The 18,364-nt window shown below is 41.5% G+C and overlaps 1 protein-coding gene across 1 annotated transcript; it reads right to left on the bottom strand.

Annotated features, from left to right (window-relative positions):
• Positions 1-7,148: 7,148 nt before the first annotated feature.
• LRRC14B (leucine rich repeat containing 14B) lies at positions 7,149-10,845 on the bottom strand. The gene is made up of 2 exons (XM_014952002.1): positions 9,892-10,845; positions 7,149-8,131 (listed from the first exon to the last, which is right to left on the bottom strand). The coding sequence occupies exons 1-2, from the start codon at positions 10,794-10,796 to the stop codon at positions 7,486-7,488; spliced, it is 1,551 nt and encodes a 516-aa protein (XP_014807488.1). The 5' UTR covers positions 10,797-10,845; the 3' UTR covers positions 7,149-7,485.
• Positions 10,846-18,364: the final 7,519 nt, after the last annotated feature.

Below are 18,364 nucleotides of genomic sequence, written 5' to 3'. Positions count from 1 at the left end.
GCTGAGGAGCTTTGTTGCATAGTGATGAAAATGTGCCCCACGATTCAAGAAGAGCCATTGGTATTTTTGTCAAATACCAAGTGGGTAAAGTTGCAATCCTAACACTGTAGGGAGTGAGCAAAGAATGAACCTGCACGGAGAAAAAGGGCTCTGTGAAATGTGTGGGCACTAATGTCAGCTCTGCTGCAAAATGCAAAGTGCTGGTTTTCTCCTCCATGAGAAGTGGGGTTCTGCAGGACAGGATGTTGGACATGCTGCTGTGCGTGGTGTAAATAGCAGAATACTAACCCCAATTAGTTTATCTTAATTTCCCCCACACGCTCCCAAAGCTGGGATTATTACCAGGCACGGATGCTGTTAATGATCAGTACTTCCCTTGAAATAAACTCAGAAAATGGGATCTTTAGGATGTTCAGACTTTTTTATCTGCCCTTATATGGTGGCACTGTACCTCATTTTATTAGTCTACAGGAGGGATATGGTCTCTTCTCCCCACTGCTGGCCCGTGATTCAAAGACAAATCCATTTTCTTTCTACCTTGAGCATTATCATAATTTGGAATCACAGATCTTGCAGGAAAAATTTAATTCTGACTCTCAGGCAACACTGGTAACTCAAAACATCATTTGGCCTGCAGTGCATTTTATTTTTCTTAAAACTTCTGTTTGAGCTATCTGAGACGTCTCTGGCAAAGTTGATTTCAATCCAAGTCGTAGAGAGGGTGATCAGTTTTTTATAGTCCATGTGCTGTATAGTGTCTAGTTTAAAAATCGTTGAATGTGTAAACCACTGTTGAGGAACACAAGGGACCACAGAAGGTTCTACTGCTGCTCTTGGGAACATAAATAATTTGTCAGTATCAACTTCGACAACTTCATTTCACAGCATCTCCAATATCAAAAGCATTGGGATTTTCCAGAACCCCAACTGTTGGCCAACTCTGCTGTTACAAAAATCAATGGATAGCTTTAGAAAGTCCTGTGTTGCTTTTGAAAGTCTCTTTGCAGTTGAAGAGTTAATTTCTTTTGGTAACCTGAACACTTACACAGAATTCCAGGAAGAAACACTTTAGACCTAATTACTGATGCTGACCTTAACTTCTAGTTCATCGTCTGCTTTTCCTAAATTACGCAGTATATCTAGATCAGCTGATAATGGGCAGCTTGCTTTATTTCAGCTGCATGAATTCTGAGTTTTCACAAGCATAATTCAGGGTAGTTTTGAGCTGGAAGTGTTTAATGACATTTTGGTGCCTGTTTCTTCTGCAGAAAGGACTGGTTTTTCCATGTTGTGAATTCTTGGTTGTGGGAGAAGTGGGTAGCTCCTGGGAGACGCTCCTGTCATCTTGACGACATGATCAGAGTGGATTTTCCTTCATGGCAGAATTTGTTAATTCTTTAGTGATGTTGGCTGCTTTATGTTCCAGTCTGCTCTTTCCTATTAATTAGAATTCATTGTGCCACTTAAGTGAGGTGGAAGTTTGAGGTGAAATTCTGCATGACGACGTGTCATTTACTCTCTGATTGTTTGTCTACTTGCCGTCTGAAGCGGCAACAATAATTTGAGCCTTCTGTTTTATTAGGTGTCATTTACGGTAGAGCTTTACATGTGTAATTTTTATTTATATATCTCTAGCTCTGCGCTAATAATTACCTACTGAACCTTGATCTGCTTTGACACTCCCTGTCTGGAAACAATAAACGGGACCTGATGCAAAAAAGAATCATGCCCAAGGAGCATAAATGGGTGTAGTATATGTATGTCAAGGTGATATAAGAATCTGTAGTTAAACTACTGTAGTTTAACTTAGCTGGCTGATTTCAATCAACGTGAGCCTTGTGCAGCAGTGGCCTGAGAAGAAAACAATCTGTATTGAGGTGCTAAAAATCTAATTTGGTTTTTTTTTTTCTTTTTAGCTACAGCTCGCAACACCTTGACATATATTGCCAGCAAATGACTGTTGGCAGGGCAAACACAAGGAACTGAAACAGCAGCCTTAGACCCACTGCCTCCAAGGAAGAGCAGAGCAGCTACTTGAGGGTGCTTTGTTGCATACAGCCTTAGACCCACTGCCTCCAAGGAAGAGTGGAGCAGCTACTTGAGGGTGCTTTGTTGCACACTGTCTTTAGGAAAATGGTCTGCTTTGGAGCTCTCAACTGCTTTTGCTTAAATCAAAGGTAATTTCTTTTTGATTTTTCTTATTTATTTTTCTTATTGGTTCTGTAAACTCAACATGTGTGTCCCATTGAGGCAATATTCTTAGACCCTGTCGTGTTTTAGGCTGAACTAGCCAATGATGAGACGACAGATGCTCTCCCTCCATCCCTTGTTCCAAGGAGAGGAGGAAGAAAGATAAAGAGACTTAGGAGTTCAGAAGGAACTAAACTACTTTAACAAAATAGTTATAGTAAAATAAAAAGAAAATAATCAAATAGATACAGTATATACAAAACCACATCAAGCTCCTAAGGATGACCTCACCAGCAGGCATTGGGGAAGTCCCAGACTGGACTCAGCAGTGGGTGAGAACTGGGTTCCAGATCTGGAGTCAGGAACACAGGGATCTAGATCAAAGGCACAAAGGCAGATGCACAGACAAGGTCCTCCACGGATGTCAGCCATTGAAGACAAAAGCTGAGGGATCAAGGCATCAGCCTTTTTTTACTGAGCATGGGGCAAATGGGATGGAATACCCCTGGTGGTCAGTTTTGAGTCACCTGTCCTCTCTGCTCCTCCCTGCAGGTAGGGACCCCTCTATGCTTTTCCATTTCCAACCCTCCAATAGGGCAAATAACAAAATTAGCTGACCTTGGCTGTTGTAGCAGTAAGTATAAGCAAGAGCCTCTCTGCATACCATTTCTTGGCATTAACTATAAGCACATTCACTCTGAGAATGAACAGTTTTCTACACAATATGCTGTTAATTTCAGAGAGTTAGAAGAGGCCTAGCTAAGAAGTAAAATTACTGAACAGAAAGTTGGTTCTGTCCTACCTCAAACTGGGACATTCCATCCATTATTTCATACCATTTGTGTTGTGCTCAGGCTGCTAATATTTTTATCTATCAAATCTATACACATAGATAGATAGATGATGGATGGATGGATGCAGGTTACTCATTTGTGATTTATCTTTATATACAAAAGTTCACTAAGTCCATTCAGTTCATAGCTGCGGGATTCCACCCAAAATAGCAGATTCGCAGGGTAGGAAAGACGGATGAAATTCATTGTGGTCTGTGCCCACGAGTAGCATGTCCATCTCCAACAGTCTTGCTGGATGCCATTTGATGAAGCTGGCTCAGGTTTCATCATTATTATGTTACCCTGAAAAACACTTATTGAACACGATTAGTATTATATATCAATTAACACCGTATAGCTCTGAATTAAGTATTTTCACCCAGGGTCAAATTTCCTTGGGGTACACATTGAACTTCTCCACTCTTCACCATCACCACCAAGTACATCCAGGTCCTTGAGCAAAAACAGTCCCACAAATGCATTTGCCTTTGGCTGAGGCAGGAAAAACCCAAACAGTTTTCCCTAATATATTCCTCTCGCACACCACAGGGACTTTCTCCCCTTCTACTGTATGTAAAAGGTCTGATTGAACTGGCATTATCAACTGCATAGCTCCAGCTTGATAAAAATCAGAAAGACAGGGAACACAAGGCAGGATTAAATCAATAGCTGGTTGCACTTGTGAAGTATAAGGTAACTTCATATGCTTAATTAGTTACAGCATTAGTCTGTCTTCTCTAGTAGCAGAATGCCAAGTCCCACACACATGGCAAAAGGAAGACAGAGCAGGCCCAAACCATAATCAGCATTGCTGGGGCAGAAGAGATGCAGGAGTCCTCCTGAGAGATGGCACACATCCGTGTTGCAGTACACCAAAATGCTACAGCTTGGCCTGTATTTAAAATCAACAATAACAACCATAATTAGAAAGAAACTCAAGAGCCAAAGGTAGGATAGGTGAGAGCTCAGGACAGGACTTCCACAAAGGAGCACCTGTCACCACAGCAAAGGTAGTTGCATGCAGCTGCTCTCAGGTTCTTCAGAACTTGGAACAGGTTGGCTCTAAAGTGGGAAATTGTGTGATTCAAGAGAGACAAAATATCTGATTCCATTACAAAAGGGTACAAATCCCTCCACACCCAAAACACAACATTTTCTCCTAGCAAGTTCTGAGGTAAATATAGTTTTGTGCCATTCAAATACTGTTGTCATATTCTGCACTGTTTTATTGCAGTTCAGCTTTTTGGATTCAATACTATTCAAAATTCTGATAAACCTGTTAAGCATTTCAGTTAATACTATAGTTCACACAGTGAAATTTTAACGTGCAACTGTAAACAACAAAACTTTTGCTTTAATCCTATCCAAATGCCCTTTAGAAAAATCACAAAACTTTGAAAATGTCTGCATGCTTCTGCCAGGAACAGGATCCAAATCCTTTTTGCACATGGATCCGTGTGCTCCAGCTCTTTGGCAGTCAGTCACAGCTATTCTGCATGAAGCGATCCGCACGCACCACTGCTGTAGTGCAGTGCCCTCCATACTCCAAGGTCAATGGTAATATTTGAAACAGACACAGTGCTGATCCTCACTGGGCACTAAAACCCAAACTATGGCCTCTACATTCTCCTCCTGGCCCAGAGAGTCATAGATAGACAGCATGTATATGTAAGACTGAAAATGGAAGACAGGTAGTAGTCTGTGGGAAGAAGAAGAAGAAGGAGGAGGAAATAAAAAAAGGAGTGGACCAGATCTGGCTTTAGGCAAGGAGAAAGCAGAGATAGCTGCATAAGCAGTAATCTTCTCAAAGACATCTAAATATTGTAAAATAAGAGCTAAATAGACAGCTATTAACAAGCAGGGACCTGTTGTTGTAACACAACATGCTGCCAGAACAGCCAGCCTTCACCCCCAGGTACACCTCCTAGTTGGCCACGCTGAGCAGGTGGAAAAATCACTACACAAAGGTTTGCAGCTGCTGTACATGGCACATCCTCTCCAAGCAACAAGAAGTGCCACTCCTCATCCCTAAGGAGTAGATCCTTGGCCTAGCAAAATTCAAACCACTTATGTCTGGCTGAGAAGTCATGGGTCAAATCTAGGCTGGAAAGAACGTCAAGGTCAGAGGGACAGAAAGGTAAAGAGCAGAGGCAAGGACAAGGGAGCATATGGAACTCTGTCCAGATAGAAGCAAGACCATATGGAACCTAGTTCTGGCATTTTCTACATCACAGCTGCTTAGCTCAGCAACTTAGGCTACTTTTTTTTTATTTTTTCAGCATTCTGTAAACATAAACTGGTCACCTGCATTCACTTTCACTCTTACCGTCATATATTTAATCAATAAAACATGCAAGAAGGAAGAACATATGCCAAGAAGACATCAAAAAAATCATTTAAATACATGCTGTGGAACCTGCAAGCCCTGCTCAGTACACAGCCCACTAATTTATTTTTTTCTTGTAAACTAGGTTAGTAGCTGCTTTCATATTGTTGTGGATAAACAGAAAGCTTCACAAACCACACTGCCTAAACAAAGAAAGTTTCTTCCTTACCCTCAGGTGATGGGACCCACCATTATTTCAAGTAAGTTGCCTTTGTTATCCCAATAATTATCTTTACTATTGCAATGATACCTCAGTTCCTGCTACAACATTCACTTTCAGTGCTGTTTAATCAAGCTTTTGTGAACTGTTAAAGTATATTTAATGGCACAGTGCTGGGCATTAACCTGAGCAGGTTTTTTTTGTTGTTTTTTTTTTGCATCACCTAGAAACTAACGAAATCTCTGCTTCTATATCAGAAGAGTTTGGGCTCTGGTGGTAGAGTTGAAAGAAGTTGTCCGCAGAGATCTCGAAGTGCCTTACAATAGTTAAGATTTGCCAATATTTTCTCTTTGGTCTGTCTGCAGTATTCCAGGTGGGAAGCTGAGTAGACCATGAGACTTGCCTACTACTCAGGGATTCCCTCCCCATTATAGTACTCTCCCCAGGCTTATTTTGTGGCCCTGCTGCTGCCCCCTGACACTCTGCTGGCCCCTTTACCCACGTTCCAGCACACTGTGTGTGGGGCAGGGGGGCTGGGGTGCTGTTTACTCTGCCACTCAAATACATTTATGCACTGGAGCTTGCAAAATAAATGTGATTCTTCCAGGCACTGGTTGTAATTCTGCAGCAGAACAATACACAGTCTTGGCTGAAGAGGGCAGAACATCTAGTTAGTCAGTGAACCGCCTCGTCCCTTCTCCACATTTGTGAAATTGGCATTGGATTCATTTTTTCTACATGTGTTTTCGACATGTAGTCTTTTTTTTTCATTATTATCACTGCCCTAGACTTCCTTTAAAGCAGCTAAAAGCAGCAGGGTACGTTCTACAAGCCAAGAATGTGGTTCAACAAAGGGAGCAGCGTGAGGCACTTACCTGTGACAGACATCACGTGGCTGTGCAGCGCTGCCCTCGTACAATACACTTTGCAAGAGCTTGGGCAGAGTCCTCCCAGGCTGCTTGATTTTACTGGGGGAAGGAATCCCTTGCTGTCAGCCCCTCGTTTGGTTTGCTGGCCTCCTCAGTACAGAACTTGACTCCTCACCAGCACGCAGCGCTGCCCTCGTACAATACACTTTGCAAGAGCTTGGGCAGAGTCCTCCCAGGCTGCTTGATTTTACTGGGGGAAGGAATCCCTTGCTGTCAGCCCCTCGTTTGGTTTGCTGGCCTCCTCAGTACAGAACTTGACTCCTCACCAGCACAATGTATTAGACAACCTCTGTAATTCCCCGTGCCAAAAAAAATATATAGGTTTGTTGTGCTTGCCTCTGCAGAAGAAAAGAGAGGCAGAGGGACATGGAGGGTATCATACATCCCCCACTATTGGGAATATATGGTGTAAAACAGGCTGGTGAATTCAGAAGGCCAAGGGCAAAAAACAACATTGGTTTAGGGAGCCATAGGTGGAGACAGGCACACAATCTTTGGAACATTCTGCTGGACTTGGAAAAGGACTTTCCCATCTTCTCTATAGGAGCACGAGCCTCTCTGCCAAATCCAGAGGAAACTGCATTAAAAAAATCAACAAAGCTTGAAGACCTATTGATTTAGTGAGAAACAAAGTGCTTTTGTGTTCTCTATAGGAGCACGAGCCTCTCTGCCAAATCCAGAGGAAACTGCATTAAAAAAATCAACAAAGCTTGAAGACCTATTGATTTAGTGAGAACCAAAGTGCTTTTGTGTTATATAAAATAATAAGCTACCAAGGGTCTTCCCCTCTTTTGAGAGTAAGCAGTGCTTATGTAAGGTTATGCAGTAGATATAGCATAGTTAAAACACCTCAGATGTTATCCAAACAGCAGTAAACTCAGCCAAGAAATTAAAGAATACTCAAGACTCATTGACAAAGGCACATTTCTAGAAAAGACTAACTTAATTTCTGATTTGACAGAGCATCTCATCACCACTGTTACACCTTTAACTCATTTTGTTAAGAGAACTAGTGAACTTTTCTAAAGTTTCTTTGAAGGAATTGATCAAGTAAGCTCCCAGTTCGTTCTTCGTCTCCTGAACAGCTGCGTCATAACTGCCAAAGAGGGGAGTTGAAGTCTTCACGTCCTCTCTATTTGCTTGGAGTAAAATGAGGTTAAGCTCCTCTGCTACACTTTCATATTTTTGGTGATCAAATCTGCAGAGACTGGCGTCATCGATTGGGTAGGTGACACCAATAGGGTAGCAGTCCTTCGGGACGGGGAACTCCACATTTTTCAACATTGGCAACTCACAGAGAAACGTGAAAAGGTGTTTAAGCGCTTGGGATGAGAGCGGGTTTCCAAGAAACCTAAACTCCTGGAGTTTCTGACAAGGGCTTAAACTTACAATCAACATGTTGACATGAGTGTCTTGGATGTTACAGTCCTCCAAGGTAAGACTCCTGAGCACTGAAGAGGAATGGCTGAGAAGTTTAAAGAATACTGATGGGTAGAGGTCAGGTATGTTGTGACCACTCAGGTCCAGGACTTCTAAGTGATTAGCATGGAAGCTATTGGCTAAATAGGCCATATCAGCATGGTTCAATGAGCAGTTAGAAACATCCAGCATCTTCAGTGGAGTCTTTAGTGGGCTGCAGAATTAAAAAAAAAATATATGGCATAAAACATTGAAAAGCTACATTTACAACATTTCATACAACTATCCACGTTATGAATGCAGCCATCCACCACATTCATTATTTTTTCTAACCTCTTCTGAGAAATAGAACCATGGGCCAACAATGACAAGTATATTTTCCTCCTGAAATCAGTTCCAGGAATTTTCTTCTACTTTACGTGTCTCCAACTGTGGTGTTTTAATGGTGATTAATTTGGTAACATTCTATGTGTCCATTTTGTAACCAGTTATATGTTGTCAGGTGTCTATTATTTCCTGAATTAACAGCAGACTGTTACTACCACAAAAGCATTGGTGGCTGTTTCTTGGAGAAAGCTGTTATTTATATAAGTTCCATTAAGGAAGGATTCATTCCAAAATGAAAGCCAATCAGTATTCTAACAAGATGATAAGTTCCATTAAGGAAGGATTCATTCCAATCAGTATTCTAACAAGATATCTGCTTTGGATTCTAGTTTTGTTTCTACTGTTTTTTAAATGCCCAAGAGTTTTACATGTCGCATTGTTCTGGAGTTGCAAAGAGACTTCCTAATGAAGAAGGAGGATAGAAGACCTGTACCTGAGATTATGTGCAAATATTCTAGTTGAATATGAAATAGTTCTGACATGAAAATCAAGAGATCCCTTTCACCCATACTAAATCTTAGTGAGACTTTTGCCACAGACCTCATCTAGATCAAGATTAGAAACTTGTGATTTATTTCTATCATTTTAAGCAGTGTGCCATTCACAACTTTTAAATGAAGTGACTTCTTTGGACAGGAGGAATTTTAGACCAAGGTGATTTGTCTTGATTAAACTTTTGTCTGCCGCCTTTTTTCTTTTTTTTTTTCTCTCAGATGTTCTGAAAAGCATTCAGGTAACTTATTTTCTGTTCAAATAGGAACACTGTTCACTGGCACCTTGCTATCTTTGGGAGAATTGCCAATTTTTCCCAGGCATTCATCATGAATATTCAGATGTTTAATTTGCAGTACAGAAAAACATCGGATCTCTCTTGCCTTGAGGTTGACAGACACAACAAACAACTGAAATCAAAGTCTACTATCACCCTGGCCACCTACAAATACAGTATCTGTAGAATCTTAGTGTATTTACTGCCTGGTTTTTAGAAGACAAAAATTCACCAGAGACCCTGAAAAATACTTGGAATATGACTCAGGTCTTGCACCAAAGGCCAGCCTAAGCTGATTGAGATACAAGCTCTACAAGCTCAAGATGGGGCAAATCAAAAACCACAGAATCTTCTAGGTTGGAAGGGACCTTAAAGATCATCTTGTCCAACCGTCAACCTAACTGACAAAAATAGACACCCACACAACAAACAAGAAGCATCACCATCACTAAACCATACCTCCCAGCACTACATCAACCCGTCTTTTGAACACCTCCAGGGATGGTGCCTCAACCACCTCCCTGGGCAGCCCAGGGTGTACTCCTCTCTTATGTGGTAGCCAAAAGTATATTCTCTTCATACTCATCAGATGGGCTCTGGAAGACTACTTAGAATAGTCAGTTCTTCTAAAGGTATTAGATACTGCCTTCCAGTTCTCCCCAACAAATACTCTTTCCTAGCTTCCTGCTGCCCCTACTCACACGTACCCTGAGATCATAGATATACTCACTCCCCCTTGTTCTCAGGGATTCTCAGCTTGCTGATGGCACAAAGGGCTGTTCTTTACAGTTTGACTGAAAGCAGGATGACCAAATTACCTGAGCAGTTTCTGTATTCTTCCCGTGAGTATAGAAAATGACATGCTCAGCTCGGTCAGTTGTGTCATTTCACCCATCTTTTCTCCAATGTTAGTCAGCATCTCTTCATCTGTAGCTGTGAACCTCCGCGCGTTGAATGTTCGTGCTGGCAAGGTCAAGGACATCAGCAGAGGGAAGTGGATACTGTTGAAGAGCATTTCCAAGTGTTCCATTTCCAGGCGGACGTTGTGAACGACTTCCAGTTTGCGCAACAACGAGGGATCAATCAGCTTTATGATATAGAAGAATTTCTGCAAGGCCAGGTTGTCAGATCTGAATGCCACGCAGCAGATCTTCAGTGGACAGTAGCATTTCTTCAACAGGGCCTGCATGACCAGCTCATAGTTCCTCTCTGTAACAAACAAGTCGATTCGCACGTCAATACTCATTTCAAAGATACCTGGATCGCACTGTCTGTGTTGGAGGTCAACCAGCAGTTCTAAACAAAGCTTAGAGAGCAGCTGTGTCCTGGCCCACCTGCCCATTGTCTTCTTGCACTCACAAACCTGAACTTCAACGTCTTTTATCCCCGTCAGGTCGACCACTTTCAACCTTTTCATGTAGGGAGAAGAATCATTCAGCACGTAGTCTCTCAGCCCCGTCAGACAGCTTTCCAAGCACACGGAGCATGTCCTATGGCTCAGGTCTTCCTGGCAGTCCACAGTAGTTCCCAAAAGTTTTCCCACATTCAAGTCCACAAACGGCCAGTTCTCTACCAAGTCGCGTATCACTTCCCCTTGCTCCAGTAAATAGCTGGCTTTAAAAAGAAGAGGAAAAAGATTATGGGCAACGCTGCCGAGACTCTTCCTGGCGAACTCTGCATTCGAGACGAGTGCTTCAGCGCTAATGAATCGGAGGGACTTCATTGTTGCTCTGGACTCCTTGCCGTCATGGAGAGGGACTTGTGTGTTTAACTGAAAATCCTAGCTGTTTATCACCTGCTATTTTTATCTGCAGCTGCTGTTGGCTGCTAACAGAAGCCTTGCTGGGAAGGCAGCAGAAGAACAGTCACATGCTAATCCTCTGCTTTCTATTTTGGAGCTATACTGTGATTCTGCAGTAGTTAACTCTTGAGAGCTCTAGTCAGAGAGCACTTCTTCATTTAAATCCTCGTATTTCTAACAAAGCTAACTCAGCTAAATACAGACCCCCCATTATAAGCAGCTCCCAGAGCGAGCTGCTGCACAAAAGTGACAGTGCTCTGAGAAATTTTGAACATTCACATAAAATAAGAAAACAACTTACAAGAAGGAGGTAAATATAAGCTTTCCACCAGACTAACCTTATAAAAGGTGTTACAGGGGTGATTCAAACTCCAAAAGCTTTTTAATATGGTTAAAGCATGCAAGCCAGCTTTAGGAAATTTACCTATGCCTGAATTTAATTGGCTATTTTAAAACCAACATAGCAACAAGCAGAGTTTTCCTTTTTATTTTCCCTCCATCATTCTAGTACTGAAGAGACAAAAATGTGTTGGTTATTCATTTATGCCTGTCAAACAACTGTCAGGCGATCTAATACATGAGAGGGTTTGTTCTGATGGAAAAGAGAAATGTATTTAAATCCAACCTTACTGCTTACTGGGAATAACATGACCACATGAATCCATAAAAAAATAATGGTTTTTTTGGCATGGGAATTAATCAATATATCATTCTCTTTGCTTATGGAGCAGTTAGGAAAAGGATTTCTAAACAGTCCCTCTTAAACACAGTATTGATGGTCACTTGTGTCACACAAGGATTGTAATTAGTGTCTCAGAACAGCAATTTTCTCGATGAGGAAATTTCCCAATTTCCACAAAAGTGCTCTTTTGGCAAAACAGGAGAAGCAGAGATATAGCAACATGTCAGCTGTAAAGCAGAGGTGCTTTAAGTTAAACACATTAACCTCAGTATGTATGAAAGTCAAAAAGCCAAGCACAGCACTAACACCAGCCCAAACCTGCAAGACTGCTGGGGACTAACGCAGGCAACGTACCCCAAGCCCAGGCTGGAACACCTGAGAGGGACTGCTCTTGGTTTCCCAGCTGGCTGGCTAGTAAAATCAATATGGGTTGTTGCTGATGATGGGGATGAAGAAGGATGAAGTAAAGTAGTCTCTGGGTATGGACTGTGGAGAGGAATACTCTAACAGAGTATGTCGGCCTTGGGTCCATGCTGGCTGGCTTGTTAGCTGTGGTCTAATCCATAATGAAGAGCTCTAGTCCCTTTTCTGCCATACATATGGAACAGATCTACATATTTTCCTAAGGAAAAACAACAAGCAGCTGGGAATAGTAGTGCTATTCTAGCTGCATATTGGACTAATAAAGGAAAGCACAGTTAAACCAGATTCTCTATCTCCTATCTCCTTACAAAATCCTATTACTATTACTGACAGTAACACTTCCTTCTGCTTTGTCTACTTCCTGGAATGAATTTGCAGACCTCAGCCAGTCACATTTGTATACATGCAAATATATGCACGTATGCAGTGAATGCATTTCAGCTCTTCTGAAATTCCAACACTGATTCTACCAGGATTATATTTCTTCATCCATCTGGATGTGTACACAAAGGTGCTGGTAGTGCACAGCTGTATCCAACTGTAGGTAGATGTCAGATGTCGATTTTGTTTGTAAATTCAAGTCCTTGCAGGATCCAGAAGTCATGTAATATCACAAAATCATAGAATAGCTCAGTAGGGACCTCAAAAGATCATCCTGTCCAGCCTCTCGTGAGAAAGGGAGCCTAGATTAGAGCCTAATTTCTCTCGTGAGAAAGGGAGCCTAGATTAGAGCTTAATTTGCTCGTCTGAAATTCCAGAACTGATTCTACCAGGATTATATTTCTTTATCCATCTGGATGTGTACACAGAGGTGCTGGTAGTGCACAGCTGTATCCAGCTGTAGGTTTATGTCAGATGTCGATTTTGATTGTAAATTCATGTCCTTGCAGGATCCAGAAGTGATGTAATATCACAAAATCATCGAATAGCTCAGTAGGGACCTCAAAAGATCATCCTGTCCAGCCTCTCGTGAGAAAGGGAGCCTAGATTAGAGCCTAATTTCCAATTGTAAGAACATACTACATTCCTAATATGTTAACACTGCTACAGCCACTTCAGCAACCTGACAGCTAATAATCAAAACTGTTACCTTTCCTCCAAGCATCAACCTCTTCCCTACTTATTCCAAACACAGACAAAATTTAAACATTTATCCGGGATTTCAGAACAGCTCGTTTCACCCAAGGTAGCTAAGACATTTTATTTTCACTCCTGGGCAAAAATCCCTTTACAATCCCATCTTGCTCTCCAAATCCTAACTCCAATAAGAACATTTAACAGCATCCCTGACTGCTTTTATGCAATGAGAGGGTCAGCTACTTCTTTATACTCTCAGCTTTGGGCCACTGAAAAAGGAATGAGTATCCCCTGATTTTTCTTTGTTTGTTTGTTCAGGCCATGGGGATTTCAGAACAGCTCGTTTCACCCAAGGTAGCTAAGACATTTTATTTTCACTCCTGGGCAAAAATCCCTTTACAATCCCATCTTGCTCTCCAAATCCTAACTCCAATAAGAACATTTAACAGCATCCCTGACTGCTTTTATGCAATGAGAGGGTCAGCTACTTCTTTATACTCTCAGCTTTGGACCATTGAAGAAGGAATGATTTTTGTTTGTTTGTTTGTTCAGGCCCTATTTACAAGAGCTGTAATTTGTATCGCATTGTCCTGTGACTTTTACAAAAATAGGCATATCCTGACATCATACACTTCATTTATCCTCACAGAATCTTGCCAACATCAGGGGATCAAACACGACGGGGATCTTCCTGCCACTGCTCCCATGAGGCAACAGGGATTTTTTTACAAGAGCTGTAATTTGTATCGCATTGTCCTGTGACTTTTACAAAAATAGGCATATCCTGACATCATACACTTCATTTATCCTCACAGAATCTTGCCAACATCAGGGGATCAAACACGACGGGGATCTTCCTGCCACTGCTCCCATGAGGCAACAGGGATTTTTATTACAGGTTAAATAGGCTTACACCTTGCTTTGTAATTAATGTACAAGAGAATTAAGCTTAAAGAGCTAATTGCTCTGACTGACTAGCACTCATTTAGTACCATGCAACCTTCGAGCTCCAGTTTGCCTCAGCATGACAGTATATTGTTAAAATTACTGGTGCTTCTAACACTGAACTTGCAGTGGTTTTAGTGCCTGATTAACCACAAATGTCTTTCTAACTAAATGATACGTAGCCTCTGCCTCTTCTGAGCACATATCCCATTGGACAGGATTCTATTTTGCTGTCTTTGGTAACTGTACATGTATTAGTGTCCCAAGATAGTCTTTATTTGCATACAAAGGCTCTTTGAATGTCACATGTAGCTCTGCAGACAGCAATGCCCTGTCCCACAGTCTGGTTTCCAGGAAGGAGCCGGTGTAACAGAGACTAGGCCCTGTGGTGAAGTTTTCCTGATGACAGCCTGTAACAGGTGCTCAGAAAGGACTGTCCATTTGATATTCAGGGCTTTTAGCAGAACTGATGCTCTGACTGTTCATACTTCCTTATGTGTTCATGTCTTTTGTACCTGCACACTCTTTCATAGAGCCCTCACAGCTGAAAAGTCTGTCTAAAAGAACAGAGCGCATCATAGCTTTATCTTGAAACGAAATTGTTTGATAGCAATCTCAAAGGTTCTCCTGAATTACAATCAGTATTGATATGATTTATTCCTGTAATGCCATCGCAGCTGCTTAAACCAGACTTGTGAGGCCAGACTCTGCCATCCTCACCCTGGGCTTGGGACTTCTATCGTAAGAAGTCTCACTGAAAGATGTGGATCACCATTCCCAGAAAAAAAGAACAACAGCACGGTGGAACAAGGCCAATAAATTCACTTACAGAGAGATGTTGGCACTCATGAAATTACACCACGAGTTAACGTGGAATACAATCTGTTTTGTTACTCAAGCAAGTCACTCAGCTAAAACCTAACTGAGGGCAGAAATTTTAATCCGTGAATCACTTTAAGTAAATTCAGTTGAAAAAAACAAATCATTTGACAACAGTGTATGTTGGACTAATGTTTCTAGTTTCTCTGAAACTGATTCTAAAAGATGGATTTTTAAATGCGTCAATTACAGAAGTGTAAAATAACACTGTATGGGGTAAGATGCTAAGAGCCAAAGCATGCCGTACTTATACCCAGTCATGTCAACACTGCAACACAAAGCAAAACATGGCAATTTTGCCACACAAATCAAAATACTGCAGGCAAACAGCTGATAGTTTAATTAACAACCCATCCCATGGAGAGTGCTTTGACGTCCACAGGATCTGGATCTTCAAGAGATCTCAGCCTTGGTTCAATATTGCCATTTTTCTAAGATGAAAAATATAAACAAAATAAAAATTGCCTGGCTTTTTGGCAGTGACAGTATTTACAGGTGCAACATACTGCCTGTTGTCCTTCGCCCTGTGCTGCTTCTCTGGGAGATGTGTACCGCAAGGAATATTTGGAATATATTGGAATAGCACTTGAAACACCTTCATTCAAAAACATCTCAACAACTCAGAACGGGCAGAAATACTAAAACCCCTCACACTTTCCCCTGAAGTGCACTGACTCCAAACTCTCTGTGACTTACAAACAGGAATAAAAGCACACAAAAGAGTCAAATGCACTGTGCCCCAGCACGAATTCCAACAGCACAGCAGGAGAGAGTAAACACCCGGCTTCCAAAATCTTAAGACCATTTTCCTCCCAACCTGAACATAACCCTCCAAAGCTGATATGAGTGAATGTTAATGCCATGGGAGACAGTGCCCCTGGACTCGTGGTATCTACCTGTGGTATCTACCTGTCTGGCAGCACGGAGCCCCGAGGAGACGCTGTCATTGCAGCCTGTGTCCAAAGAACAGCAGTGACGCTGGCCACGGGTCTAGAGAACAAGTCCTATCAGGAGCAGCTGAGGTGAACTGGCACGTAAGGAAGTAACATTATCATAACTTATTATGCATTATCATAACTTAGAGGGATCGGCCTGATCCGTCCTGTAGCTAAAAATGTTCACAGCACAGAAATAAAGAGGTACTAACATTAGCAGCACATCTATACAATATGTCTTTTAATGTATTTGCTTCTTTCATTTCAGATTCAAATTTGTGGTTGTTTTCTCACTGAAGTTACCTGCCAGCAGAACACAAAGAGAAGTGGAAATACAAAACAGAAACTGGATTATTTTTAGATATTGCTGCGCTGACGTAAGTGAATCTTTGTGTACCTATCTTCACCCTTCCTTCTGCTCCTTCAATTTACACTTTATGTTATACCCTTCAGAAGGAAACAAGGTAGAGAAAATTCTCAAAAAGATGGTATATCTGCGAAATTCCATTCTTGAACTTGTGGCACTTCACAGATGTGTTTCACTGGGGTCTGGTTAAAACAAGGTTAAAATTACAAATAAATCTTACTTACCTTCAAAGTAACCTGGAGGAATCTTAAAAAAATATTTTTCAGCATTAATTGTATGGTCACTTTGACTGTACACGGGTACTGTGACACAGGTCACCAAAAGGTATTGAGTTATTGCTTGGGACGTGCAAAAATTTCCTTGCATCTGTTTTATTGACAGATCAGAGACCAAGTCAGCTACAGCAGTGACGGCCTCTAGTGGTGACACCAGGTGTGAGGAGATCAGATGGGTCTGAGGGCAGGGAACCGCTGGAGAGACTCCAGCAGAGGCTACCAAGATGATCAAGGGAGTGTGGCACCTCTCTTATTAGAAAAGGCTGAGAGACCTGGGTCCATTCAGCCTGGGGAAGACTGAGAGGGGATCTCATCAATGCTTATAAACATCTAAAGGGGAGCCACACTCTTCTCAGTGCAGCCCGGTGACAGGACAAGAGGTAACAGGCACAAGCAGGAACACAGGAAATTCCATCTGAACATAAGGAAAAACTTTTTTTACTTTGAGGGTGGCAGAGCCCTGGAAGAGGCTGCCCAGAGAGGTGGTGGAGTCTCTGGAGACATTCCAAACCCACCTGCATGCCTTCCTGTACAACCTGCTCTGGGTGACCCTGCTTTGGCAGGGGGGTTGGACTAGATGATCTCCAGAGGTCCCTTCCAACCCCATGTCATTCTGTGATCATTTTAAATATGTGGAATTATTACAATTATTATTCACAATTTGTAGTGAATTTCAGTTTTAAACACTTTCCCTTTCCACACTTTCCCTTCCAGGGAACTTAGGGGAGTCTTCTGTTAAGAGTTCTACAAAGGAAGGATCCTAAGATTTTACAGAGGTTTCTAACTGATCATTCTTAGAATAATTAATTTAAAACCCCTAGAGAACGATGTGCCTGGACAAGAAGGATAATGGAACCCTGCCTGGTGTGTAGTGTTTATGACGAGACACTGTGCTGATAAGGTGAGACAACTACTATAAACTAAATATTGCTCTTGCTTATTTTCACAGAATTATTTGCCCAACAGGTTCCAGTACCTTCAGAACACTTCTCAAATATTCTTCTATTCCTAAGTGAAACATTTAACTGCTAATTAACAGTTTATTTCCAGAAAGAAGTTAAGACTTCAGCTAAGGCAGTGGCTGATTCCGGAAGGGAAGCACCTTTGAGTGCACGGCTATTTGCCTGATGTGGATTCCCTGGAGGGGAGGATGAGAACTGACAGAGACCACCTCCAGGTGAGCTTCACAATTACTGCATAAATATAACTTCTAGCATCTTGAAGTTTGCCGACCACACCGAGCCAGGAGTTCTTAAAATAAAGCATTTTTTGTTTTGAAAATTGAAATGTGTAAAGGACACATGCTGTGTTTGCAGTTGCAAGTCTATAGCTTAATAGAACTATTTCCTAAATTCTAAAACCAATTAAAACTTAAGTCAGCCTTTTTATAGCAACACAGTCATTTAATAAAAAGTACAAAGCCCTGATGTAGAATTAGAAAGCTGGTCCAGGAAAGTTTCAGAAACTTGTACTGTGCTAGTTTATCCATTCTCATGAATTAAGGAAGATTTTATCACTGATACCAAGGAACACACCTTTCCTCTTGCTGGCATTAGAGATCTGCTTTCAAGCTATTTGGTATTTCACATCTGGGACGTTCAGAAAGACTGAAGTGGAAAACACTGAAACAGCACATAAGTGAACTGTTTAACTAATAATGAAAATAAACAGTTCAGTGCAACTGTGATACTTCTCTTTTAAAACAAGAACAAAAGTTATTATCGGTGAAGAACATGAATTTGCTGTCCATATAATTTGAGATGATGTTTTCAACTTCAATTTATGTTCATGTTCAGTTTACAATTTGCAGTTGCAGTACTTGTTCATGTCATCTGTGAGCATGTTCCTCTTCTTTTTGCTTCCGTTCTTCTCAGCCTTTCTTTGGGCTTTCATGCTTCTCCATCAGC

This window comes from Calidris pugnax, unplaced genomic scaffold, assembly GCF_001431845.1.
Source record: "Calidris pugnax isolate Ruff unplaced genomic scaffold, ASM143184v1 scaffold224, whole genome shotgun sequence".
Classification (NCBI taxonomy): Eukaryota; Metazoa; Chordata; class Aves; order Charadriiformes; family Scolopacidae; genus Calidris; species Calidris pugnax.
This window is presented reverse-complemented; position numbering and strand designations above follow the sequence as displayed.